At 34.6% G+C, this 13,124-nt stretch overlaps 1 protein-coding gene across 3 annotated transcripts in view; it reads left to right on the forward strand.

The window, feature by feature from the left end:
- Positions 1-13,124, forward strand: part of WDR4 (WD repeat domain 4) — a 46,259-nt gene that overhangs the window by 17,662 nt on the left and 15,473 nt on the right. For all 3 annotated transcript variants that reach the window (XM_043998977.1, XM_043998978.1, XM_043998979.1), the window contains exons 5-7: positions 3,530-3,642; positions 10,467-10,527; positions 12,612-12,710. In XM_043998977.1, coding sequence (XP_043854912.1) covers positions 3,530-3,642; positions 10,467-10,527; positions 12,612-12,710 — 273 coding nt within the window. The remainder of the gene's footprint in view (positions 1-3,529; positions 3,643-10,466; positions 10,528-12,611; positions 12,711-13,124) is intronic.

Genomic DNA, 13,124 nt, shown 5'->3' on the forward strand with positions numbered 1-13,124 from the left:
GTGAGAGATGGTGAGATTTACAGATAGTAAGTGATAGAAGTCAGATTTGAATCTGTGCTTAGCTCAGGTATAGTAGATGTAGTAGAACTGAGGAGACTCTAAAATTGAGAGGTTAGATTATTTTCAAGGGACGTCAACGTTGATATCCCTGAAAACACAAGAGAAAAAGAGAACAGAAGAATAAAGGTTGAGGTAGAGCAGAAGACTGTGAGCCAGGCATTAAACTACTTAAGAAAGGAATAAGAATACTTCCGGTGAATGATTTTTCTAGTCTGGTTCAGCACAGGGAGGTAGACATTGAGGTCTGGGGAGAAGATATAGCCAGGAAAGAGGACCACCCAGAAGAATCTTGCCCAGCACCTAAATAGGGCCACTGCTATGCACTAGGGCAAGAAGCAGTTCAAAATCCAGCAAAGAGGAGCTCAGCCTTGCACAGGGTCAGAAATAGATGCCAATGGGCAACTTTGTTGCTCACTACCCAATTTCAGGTCAGTGATTCAGTGCAGAGTGAGGAAGGGGGACTTTTCTAAGGTTAGGAGTGTTATCAAACAAAGAACAGTTTTGAGAAGCACGCAATGGCTATGTGGTTCTGATCCCAGAAACTGAGCAAGATCTTAGTTATAACCTCCAGCCTAGTCTGAAGCCTGCAATGGAATAACTAGGGCTGCAATATCAGAACAAAATGAAGCCTACAGTTCCATAACTCTGAAACAGCAGAGCTTTCTAGCCCTGACTGATAGTGGCTGAGTGCAGCAGTACTTTACTGGAATTACAACTAGGGCAAGATCTTAGTTGTGCTGCTTAGAGTCAAACCCAGGTGAGACCAAGAGGGCAGTGATTTAACTTTGCCCTGGGTCAGAATACTTCAAGAGCACTAAAAGTTTTCAGGTCATCAACCTAAGCTATCCCTAATCCTGGAATAAATCAACATTTAACACCCTGAGAAAGCCTAGACATTCTCACAAGAAGGATGCAGACTCCAAAGTTAGGAAGCAGGTGGAAGAAATGAACAAACAAAAAAGAATTCCACCATATAAAGACCTGTTATGGTGACAAGGACCCTTAAGACATGATCTCAGAAGAAGAGAATGACTCCAACCTACCTACAAAGGTTCAAAGAAAAACATAGCTTGGGTACAAGTTTAATTAGAATTCCTGGAAGAGACGAAGGTTTTTGTTTTTTTTGTTTGTTTTTACTTAAAATATGTTGTTAAATAAAAAGAGTATGTTAAAGTTCTTCTATAGTATAAACAATTGAAAAAGGAAATAGCATTTTGGCACAAGAGGTATGTACCTTATCCAAGCAACAAACTCCTTGAAGTTAGGATGGAACAAATGGAAATTAATGACTATATAAGACAATGAGAAATATTAAAGTTAAAAAACCTGGAAAAATAAAAGAAAGCATAAGGAAACTCTTTTCTAAACAATGGAGATTGGAAATAGGTCAAAGAGAAAAAATAAGAATTTGATGACCTGAAAGCCATGATTTAAAAAAAAAAAAAGATCCGTCACAGTATATTTCTTTTCTTTTTTTTTGGCGAGGCAATTGGGGTTAAGTGACTTGCCAAGGGTCACACAGTTAGTAAGTGTCAAGTGTCTGAGGCTGGATTTGAAGTCAGGTCCTCCTGACTCCAGGGCCTGTTCTCTATCCACTATGCTACCTAGCTGCCCCTTAACAGTATATTTCAAAAAATCTTAAAAGAAAACTGCCCAAATCTCTTAGAACTAGAGGACAAATTGAAAATAGAATCTCCCAGTCACTTGCTGAAAGAAACTTCAAAATGAACTCCAGGAACATTGTGGCCAATGTCCAAAACTTCCAGGCCAAAGAAAAAAATTACTGCAAGCAGCCAGAAAGAATTCCAGTACCAAGGAAGCATAGTTAAAATCACACAAAATTTAGCAGGTACCACAATAAAGGATTGGAGAGCTTAGAATAAGCCCAGAGGGCAAAAGATATAGATTTACCACCAAGAATAACTTACCCAGTAAAACCTGTTTTTTTTAGGGGAAAAAATGAACCCTAAAATTAAATGGAAGACTTCCATGCTCACTTGTTGAAAAGGTTAGTACTTTGTAAAATCTTTTAAATACAGATATAAAATTTAAGAGAAATATAAAAAGGTAAACACGAATGAAATATCACAAGATAAACTATTTGCATTCAAACATAAGGAGATGATACATGTGTCCCCTCAGAATCCTATCATCATGTGGGATATAGGGAGAGTCTAAAAAGACAGAGGACCTGGGAATGGATTTGTTATATTTTGATATTAAAAGAAGCATGAAAAGGAACAGGGAAAGCAATATATTTCAGGGAGTGGGCAGAGGAAGAAGAAAAGTGGAAAGAATGATCAATCACATAATTTGGGTGGGCAAGAAGACTGCAAACATGGAAGGCATGGGGGGGATCAGACAATGCTTGAACCTCACTTTCATCTGAACTTGTTAAAGGACTAAAGAATATACACAAGTTGGGTATAAAAATACATTTCACGGGGGCAGCTAGGTGGCGCAGTGGATAAAGCACCGGCCCTGGATTCAGGAGTTCCTGAGTTCAAATCCGGCCTCAGACACTTGACACTTACTAGCTGTGTGACCCTGGGCAAGTCACTTAACCCCCATTGCCCCGCAAAAAAAAAAATACATTTCACTCAACAGGGTAACAGGAGAGAAAGAAGGTAAAGAGAGGTTAGATTGAAATTAGTCCTAAACAAAATAAGTTCGAAGGATATACAAAGGTATTTAGAATTGGAAAGTAAGGGGATGCTGATCAGTTGGGGAAAAGCTAAACAAGTGATGGTGTTTATCAATCTGATGGAATACAATGTGGTATGAGATGATGAAGGGGGTGGTTTTAGAGAAGCCTGGGAAGACTTGTATGGACTGACGCAGAGTGAAGTGGGTTAAAACAGAACAGCTTATACAGTGATGATATTATAAAGATAACTTTGAAAGACTTAGGAACTGATCAGTGGAATGACTGCTCACAATTCCAGAAGGCTCATGGTGACGCATGCTGGCCCCCTCCTGATAGAGACTTGATGAAGTCAGAATGTGGATTTTTTTTTTTTTTTGACATGGCCAATATAGGAATTTGTTTTGCTTGATTGATACATGATTTTAGCTCTATTATTTCCCCTTTTGCAGGGGTGGGAGACAGAATGAAGATTGCTCTTTAAAGGGAGGAACTGGCTTGATTTTGTCTTAGTTTCTCCAGTGCTGAACACAGTGCCAGGCACATAATAGAAGCAAAAAAAAAAAATGCTGGATTGATTGATGTAGTTTTGGGAGTTGTCTGCATATAAATGATAATGGAAGCCTTTAGACTGGGTGGAATCATTTAGGGAGAGAGTGTAGAGATTTACAGGGGAAGGAGGGACAGATTTTTTGGGGGACCTGTATTTAGAAGTGAGAGAAAGAGAAGCCAACTTGTTATTTTAAACTGTTATTCTGTTGCTTGGTAAGAAGTCAACAGCTTTTGAGTTTATGTGAAATGAATTTTTTGTTTCTTTTTATGGAGGCCATGAGTCCTGATGACCGTTACATTCTCACAGCTGACAGAGATGAGAAAATCCGTGTTAGTTTGTTTGCCGCACCACACAACATAGAGTCTTTCTGCTTGGGTCATACTGAGTAAGTAAAGTGTCCTTCACATTTGATAAAAGTTGTATTAATACTTCACATTTGTACAATGTTTTACAGTTTGTAAAGTGCTTTTATCACAACTCTGTGAAGTAGGTAATGTAAGTAGTTTTAGGTATTTTATTGGTAAACCAAAGTGAAGATCATAAGTTAGGTGGCCTACACAAGGTTGCACAGCTAGTAAATACTAGAGCTAAGAATTGAACACGTCTTTTCATTTCAAAGCAAACCCCACATTGCTTTTGTTTGATCATAATTCATGTATGAATTTATGTGTGAATCATTCCTTTTGTTGTCCAAGGAAATTACAGTATTTATGCCATGAACCAATTTACTAGTTTAATCCTTTTTAGCTTCACTCCATTGAAACCTAGCCTTCCAGTTCATGTCGATAAGTCTGATAAATGGACAATAAGTATTGCTTTGGAGTTTCTTCTGAAATTAGTGTTACTTGCTGATTGTTTATGTTAATTAACCATGTTTTTTAGAGAGTGGTTATTTATTTGATTAAGTAGTGTCCTATTAGAACAAAATCCAATAATTTTTGATGTAAGACAAAGTATGATTCACTGCAGAGTGATTATAAAGAGATTACTGGGTAGCTGTTCTAATTTATTTAGTTATTAGCTTAAAACATGTGTTTTTCCATATAAATATTGTATTATTTTCCAGTTACATTTAGAGATAGTTTTCAACATTTGTTTTTATAATATTTCTAGTTTCAAATTTTTCTCCCTCCATCCCATCCCTCACCCCTCCCCAAGATAGCAAGCAATCTGATCTAGGTTATATATGTACAATCACAATAAACATATTTCTGCATTAAAATTTTTCCACTCAATTCTGTTCATTTCATTTTGCATCAATTCATATTTCTCTGAATCTGTTATATTTGTCATTTCTTTTGGTGTGATACTTTTCCATCATATTTATATTCATATAGAGGGCACCATTGTTTTGAGTTCTTTTCTATATTTTTTTTCAGGGCAGTGAGGGATAAGTGACTTGCCCAGGGTCACACAGATAGAGTCAAGTGTCTGAGGCCAGATTTGAACTTAGGTCCTCCTGAATTCAGGGCTAGTGTTTTATCCACTATGTCACCTAGCTGCCCCCTAAAGCAGTTTTTTGGGTGGGTCAGTGAGGGTTAAGTAACTTGCCCAGGGTCACACAGCTCGTAAGTATTAAGTGTCTGAGGCCAGATTTGAACTCAGGTCCTCCTGACTCCAGGGCCAGTGCTTTATCCACTGCACCACCTAGCTGTCCCCAAAAGGTTCCTTTTTGCTAACTGCAAGCCTTCCATTTCCTGCAATTTCTTAAGTGGTTTATCTTCTTATTGTTCTATAAGTAAGTTCCTTAGATTCTTCAGGTTCTTCTCACTTATTTTTAATTTCTTGTCTTTTCTTCTGTTGCAGTGCTGTTTTTGGATTTTTTTTTTTTTTTGCTATTTTGTTTCATGTTTTACCTTTTATTTCCTTTCTTTTCTTCCACCATGGTTAGTTTTCCTGCCCTAGAAATCCAGTTCCCTTAATACTGCTGCTATCTCAGGATATATGTGAACCTGAGAGGGAGGGAAGGGGGCTATTCCCATCTTTTGACACCTTTGCCAGTTTGCAAAGTGTGAGGTGAAACCACAAGATTGTATTAGTTTGCTCTTCTCTTATTAGTGACTTGGAGCACTTTTTCACATAGCTGTCAATAAATTTGCAATTATTTAAACACCTGTCTGTTGGGGAATGGTTGTATGTGTGTATAAACTTAATGTATATTAAAAAATTTTAGAAAAGCAATAAAAAACCCCTCTAACATGCACACTGAAAAGGCAATATTAAAAATTAGAGGAGAAATATATAGACTGGAAGCCCAAAACTAATTGAAATGATAAATAAAATTAAGTACTGACTTTTTTTCTTTTGAAAAAACTAATAAAATGAAAAAATCTTTACACAATTTGGTTAAAAAAGATGGGAGGAGAATGTCCAATCATCAAATGAACAAGATGAATTCATAACAAAATTTGAAGAAATACAAATGCTATCAAAACTTACTCATTTATATACTACCATAACACTGCCAAAAAAAGAGGAATACTTTGAAAAATGCAAAATACCTAAACCAACAAAAACCTTTTAAAAACCTTAAATAATCCAGTGTCAGAAAATGCAATAGAAATAATTGTAAAGGAATTACCAAAGGGAGAGAAAAAAACTACTGATCCTGATGGATTCACAGCAGAATTCTATTGATCTTTTTGAAGATGATTCATCATCAGGAAAACAGTGTTGTTTAAATTCTAAATCATGGGTTCTAATCTGCCCCCCACCCCACCCCCCAGTCTTGGGGAGAAGCCGGCTGAAATCACTGATAAATTTAGCAAGAGTTTAGGCTTTTAAAATTTTATTAAAATATATATTATAAGTTAGTGAAGAGAGAGAAATTGAGAACAGATTCCTTATAGCATGGAAATCATAGCTCAGATCTAATTCGGTATAGCCAGAGAGAAAGAAAGCAATTTCCTTTCCTAGCAGCCCATGACTAAGAGGGGCCCCCCTGTTTTCCATCTGCCACTATGCTGGTTCCTCCTCACCAAAAAGAGAGTTCTTCCATCAGCTAGTGACCCCTTCCTAGTTCCTCTCTCCATCCCCCAAAGGGGAGGTCCTTCAAGCTGATTGGTTGAAAGTGGTCTCTTGCTGATATCAGGAGCACACCAACACATCACTCAGGGCCTCAGGGCCAGCCAGGTGTGGAATCCATCCAGTCATCCTTAAGTAGGTACTTAGTTTCCCATTCTCACCCAATCCAAACAAACAATACTAAATCAATCAGGTGAGGCCCTTGAGTGTCTGCCAAATTACATTATTTTATCACATATTTGTTGTAATTCTGGAAAGTAGGTGGTATTATCTCCACTTTGCAGAAGAGACAAAAGGAGGTTAAGTGACTTTACCAGGGTCACACTACTAGTAAGTTTCTGTGGCAAAATTTGAATTCAGATCTTCCTGATGCCAGTTCCCCTACTCTAGTCACTGCATCATCTAGATTTCTACTATAGTACTTCTATACTTGTATACCTAATTTGCTCTACTGAACAACTTAACTTTTAAACAAGTATTAAATAATTCTAATGATTATTGCTTTGTAGTTTAAGTAGAGATCTGGTGTTGGTGGATTTCCCTCAAGATTTTGGACGTTTTCTTCCTTCAGATGATTTTTGTTACTTTTTTCCCCCTAACTGTATAAAATAATTCATGATTTGATTCTTATGGCACTGATTAATAATGAGCAAATAATATTTCTTTAGTTATTTTTTTCTGCTCTGGTGATATTTTATACATTTTGTAGTTACTTTTTTTTTTTTTTTGGTGAGGCAATTGGGGTTAAGTGACTTGCCTAGGGTTACACAGCTAGTAATTGTTAAGTATCTGAGATCACATTTGAACTCAGGTCCTCCTGAATCCAGGGCTGGTGCTCTATCCACTGCGCCACCTAGCTGCCTCTGTAGTTACTTTTAGTAATATTGATAGTGATATCTTTTAGTTTTTTACATTGCTAACTTTCTTATAATATCCCTCCCTCTCCTCCTTACAGAGAGCCATCCTATAAAATAAAGAATATTTTTTAAAGAAAAAAATTCAAAGAAGTTCCCCCCAAATCAGCAAAATTGCTGAATATATTAGAAAAAGTCTGAAACTATATCCAATAATCCATACCAATGGACCTCTGACCTGAAAAGTAGTGGAGGGGAGTATCTTCTCTGTTCTTTATAATTTTGTAAGTCATCTTTAGTGTGTGTGTGTGTGTGTGTGTGTATGTGTGTATTTAACCATTTACATTCTTGTAGTCATTATACATATTGTTTTCCTGGTTCTGATTTCTCCATTTTTCTTTCATGTAAGTCTTTCTGACCTTTGTGTTCATCAAAATCTTTTTTTCTTATGGCACAGAAATATTCCATTTATATAGTAGAATTTGTTTAGCCATTCCCCAATTGATAAGCATCTGCTTTGTTTCCATTTCAGTGCTTCTGGTGATTTTCTTCATATCAGTCACTTCTTCAGAGTATATGTCTAATAGTGGAATCTCTTAGTCAAAAAGTATTGACATTTTAATCACTTTATTTATATAAAGTAATACAAATTGCTTTCTAAAAGTGTTTTACTGATTCATAGTCTGTTCTTCCCACAACTATTCTCATTTATTGTACTTTTTGTCAATTTTATGGATGTGAGATGAAAACTCAAGAATGTTTTTATTACGCAGTTTTTTTTTTTTGGTTATTAGAAGCCCTTTGAAAAAATATGGCAGTTAATAGTTTTGGAGTCATTTGAGAACTGTTTGTTCACATTTGAGGACTAATTTATTGCATAATGGCTTTTGTATTTTATGGTTATTTTGACTTCATGCTTTAAAAAATTTTTTTTTTTAGTGAGGCACCTAGCTGCCACTCATGGTTATTTTGAATGGTATTTTTCTTGATATTTATTTCTGCTAGGTTTCTCATTAAAAGGGTAAATATTTATGTAGGTTCATTTAATATACTAATATTCTGTGGTAATCAATTTTTCAAATAATTTTTTAGTTGACTCTTCGGTTCTCTATGTAGACCATCATATCATTTGCAGAAGTGATAGCTTTGTTTCTTCTTTGCAAATAATATTTAATTTCTCAATTTGTTTTACTTGTATTATTGTTATAGCTACCATTTTTAGCACTGTGTTAAATAATAGTGACGTTGATGGACGTTTTTACTTTACCTGTGAAATTTTTGGAAAGGCTTCTAGCCTTGTTCCACAATATATAGTGTTGGATTTTGGTTTTATATAGATGCTATTTACTATATTAAGGAATGGTCTATTGTTCACTTCTTGGTGTTTTTAATATAAGGGGTGTTTTATTTTGTCAGGCCTTTTCTACATCCATTATTATAATTGCTTCTTTAATTGTTTTCAGTAAAATGGTCTGTTCTGTTTTCCAGACTTTCCTATTATTCACAAGGGTCAGTTTTTTTGTTTTTAGTGAGGCAATTGGGGTTAAGTGACTTGCCCAGGGTCACACAGCTAGTAAGTGTTAAGTGTCTGAGGCCGGATTTGAACGCAGGTACTCCTGAATCCAGGGCCAGTGCTCTATCCACTGTGCCACCTAGCCGCCCTGAGGGTCAGTTTTAAAAGCGAACTTGACATAAATGAATCATGAACAGACAAGTTGAGCATGAACAAGTTTATTGTATCTATTGTTATATAATTGGTAGTGCTAGTTTAGATGAGATAAAAGATAGTAGGGTTTAAAAAAGTGGTGAAATTATAAAACTTATTTCCCTCAAGAAGTGATACAGACTAAAAATACTTTTAAAAAAGATTTTGATAAGTTCATATATTTAAGCTCTATATTGAAATGTTTAGGAACTAAGGTATTTCAGATATATCTTAAACCTTTGATCTTGAAGTCAAGGTGGACAACTTTGCTTTTCCAAATACTCTGTTATAGAATAACAAACTACATAGACCTTTGGTCTAATTTTGCAGTACTTTCGTTGAGGAAAAAAAAATCCATGTATAAATGAAAAAGGGTCATGTAATTAATTGTTACCTGGATTGTGGAATAGGAAATAAACTGTCCTGTCACACACAGATTTTGGTATTGTTCATAAACCCTGCTATGTCTTTATAAATCTTATACTCATTCAAGTAATTTTAGACTTTTGGAGCTTTCTTAGATCGAGGAAGAGAAATGTGGGGAAAATTATTCCAATAGAGCTAATGATTGTGAATCTGAAATAAGAAGGATGATGTCATCTTTAGTAGTGGTTCTCAAACTTTTTGGTCTCAGGACTTTTTTCCACTTTTAAAAATTATTGAGGACCCAAAAGATCTTTTGTTTATATTAGATATAGCTCTTGATATTTATACAATTTAAACATTTATTAACTAAAAATAATAAAACTATTATGTTAAAACAATTACCATATTTTTCATGAAAAATCACTTTTCAAAAAAAATAGCCAAAAGAATGATATCGTTTTACTTATTTTTGCAAATTTTCTTATTGTATGGACTTAAAAGAAGAAAGTTGGTTTCTCTTATCTGCTTCTGCCTTCAAACTATTGGAGAATGTTGTTTTGGTTGAAGATTTGTTCTCATTCAAATATGTAGTTGGAAAAGTGGAAGAATATTTTAGTAGGGAAATAATGTCTTAGTTGTATTAGGAAAACAGTTTTGACCTTATGGTCTCTACAAAAGGATCCCTGGGGGCCTTCAGACCACAGTTTGAGAATCACTATTCTAGAGAATTAACAGTTGTTATGAGGACAGCATATACCATCCTTTATAGAAATCTAAATGCTATTTGTGTTATTTGGATACATCAAAGAATAACACACATGGGAGGCAGCATGGTGTAGATAAAAGAGCACTGTATTTGGACTTAGAGCACTTGAGTTCAAATTCTGGTTCTCTTGCTATTTGTTTGACCATGTGTAAGATTTAAGTTCTCTGGACCTCAGTATCTTCAACTGTAAAATGATGAGAAGGGAGGAGTTGAACTAGATTATCTCTAAAGTCTCCTCTATTCCTAAAGTCTATGATACTAATTGTATATATGTATTTTTTTCACCAAGTTACTAAATAATTCACCTCTTGTCCTGATTTTATTAATTTTGGGGGGGAGATAGAGTTATTGGGTAAGGGAAAGTAATTTTATGAGAATAGTTATGTCTTTATTTGCTTTGTAACTGATTAGATATGTAACCGATGAGCATGTTTTCCACAGATAGTATAGCTAACAGAAGTTTAACATCTTTATGTCAATCTTTTTATCATCAGGTTTGTGAGCAGAATATTTGTGGTGCCAAATCATCCAGATCTGTTATTATCTACTTCAGGGGTGGGTATTTTTATAATTTCTTTTCTTCTTTTTTTTTTTAAAGCACTGACAGGATCTATATGTGGTTTGATGCTACAAACTGGAGGTTCATTTAGACAGGGTTTTTGTTTGTTTTTTGTATTTTGTTTTGGTTCAGTATTCCTAGATGGTATTTGTTTTTTTTTTCCCTAAGATAATGAAGTAGCTTGTAATTCTTGTTTCTAGAAGTTTATTAGACAGAAAATATTAATTTCATGGCCCTTTTAGTTGCTCTTGACACAGACTTAATCTATGTTGATTACTATCACTAGTTCTAAAAATGCTATCATTATCTCAGGTGAGGGAGATGAGGAGACTTTCTGAATCTCCAAAACATTTAGATTCCACAGAGGTGCAAAATATAAGAATATATAGAATGTAGCATTCTTTTTTTGTGTGTGTGGGGCAATGAGGGTTAAGTGACTTGCCCAGGGTCACACAGCTAGTAAGTGTCAAGTGTCTGAGGCTGGATTTGAACTCAGCTCCTCCTGAATTCAGGGCTGGTGCTTTATCCACTGCGCCACCCAGCTGCCCCAGAATGTAGCATTCTTACCTTAGTAAGGTACTAAAGTTTATTCTTCCAGGATATACCATTGAAAACCTCACCCTGTCATGCAAGGTTACCCAGAGGTTTTGAAATCTGAGACTAGAAAGCAAACTTAAGCAGGTCTTAGCATTCTGAAAAAGCCTTGGAGTATAGTCCTGATAAAGGTTTAGCCTTACAATTTTGGAGATTGATTACTAAGTGATAAATTTTTTAACCACAGAGACTCACAAAGCTCGTTCATTGTTTCATAGGGAAGTTGTGATCTGCTTACTTAGAGGCAGACTTAATACTAATGAAATTACAGCTTTTTGAAGTATTGAAATTCTAAGGTTTGTTACCATTGTATTCTTTTTTATATTAATAAACTTCTTTGTCTTAGAAAATAGTACCCAAAAGCTCAACTGCAAAATAAATCGAAATAATTATAATTATTTTTCACAAACATGTTAATCTTAAGGAATCATTAAATTGTAGTTCTGTCAAAATAAAGGTTTCGGAGTTATTAGCAAGGTTTTAAAAATAGTTTCATTCACTTTAGAAGCCTTCCATTTGTCCATAAACTTTCTTCCTTGTTGCCTCACTTTTTCTACTTTTTTTTTATCTACCCAGAATTGTGTTTTTGTCTCTTATGGCTTTTTGTTCTTGATAATCTGTTTTCTACTTGATTTTTATCTTGTTGATTTCCATAAATTTTCATGTTTTTTCACTTAAGGCCTTCTTTTCCTGGGGCTTTAAAGTTTTCTTTGAATTTTGGTATGAATAATGGAAATTTTATTATGCAGGTCTTTCAATAAGTAAATGTTGATTAAGTTACTTATTGTTTGTAGAACTATTGGGGTAGGCATTGGATGAGATAGTTAGTATTGGTTTTGTCCTGAAATTCAGTGATAAAGCCATACACATTAATAATTTATGATCTTATTATAATGAATGTAGTCTTGATTACCTTTGGTTGAAAAGTCATAGAATAGTCACACTACTGTAAAATATGTATTGTGAAAACAATTTTTGGTTTTTTTTCTAATTAGAGAGATACCTTTATTATTTATTGGTTTAGCACTAGAACAAACTATTCTACTAAAATTTTCTCACATCTTCTCTTAATGCTTTTTAGTCTATTTTCATTTTATATGAAAAAATTTTAAACTTACTAATTTTATAATTTTACTCATTTAAAATCTCATTTTACATACGAAAAGGTAATCTTTTTCTATCATTCTGTGTTGTATGTGGTACCAAACTATGCACATAGCCACAGTAATCTTTACATTTGTTGCAAGTAATTTATACTGTTGATAAAGGTATCTACAATAGTTAAATTTGTAAAACTGAGAGTTACTTTTATAGATTCTATGTATTTATAAGAAATCTTATTTAAATGTCTTATTGACCAGTACAAACCATAACTTTTTGAGGATTTATTCCATCAAATATGTAAAATTTAATTTGATTTATGTGGTAATGCAATGGACAGAAATTTATAGTACTAAATCTTATTGTCTTTTAAAAATATATGTAGGATTGTACTCTGAGACTCTGGGAATACAAAATTGGAAAAGAATTGCAGTGCTGTCATCTTAACAGACTGAGAAATCCTGAGGCAACATCATGTGAGAAGGTGCAGTTCGTGATTTTAACCTTTTTTTGTTAACATGCTTCTAGCCTTTTATTAAGTTGTATTCTACAAAGTAAAAAGGAAAGCTAAATTTTTTTAGTATCAATACTAGACTTCTTTTTTTTTTTTTAACGGGGCAATGGGGTTAAGTGACTTGCCCAGGGTCACACAGCCAGTAAGTGTCAAGTGTCTGAGGCCGGACTTGAACTCAGGAACTCCTGAATCCAGGGCCGGTGCTTTATCCACTGCGCCACCTAGCCACCCCAATACTAGACTTCTTGAAGGATTATTTTAATTTGTTAAAAATACTGGAAGCACTTGGTCATTACACAGAGAAATCATTTTATTAATTGCTTTAGGCTGTCATTTAATATGTCTAAACTTACTAAGGAATTGATTCTGCTTGCCAGGATCATT

This window comes from Dromiciops gliroides, chromosome 3 (genome assembly GCF_019393635.1).
Source record: "Dromiciops gliroides isolate mDroGli1 chromosome 3, mDroGli1.pri, whole genome shotgun sequence".
Classification (NCBI taxonomy): Eukaryota; Metazoa; Chordata; class Mammalia; order Microbiotheria; family Microbiotheriidae; genus Dromiciops; species Dromiciops gliroides.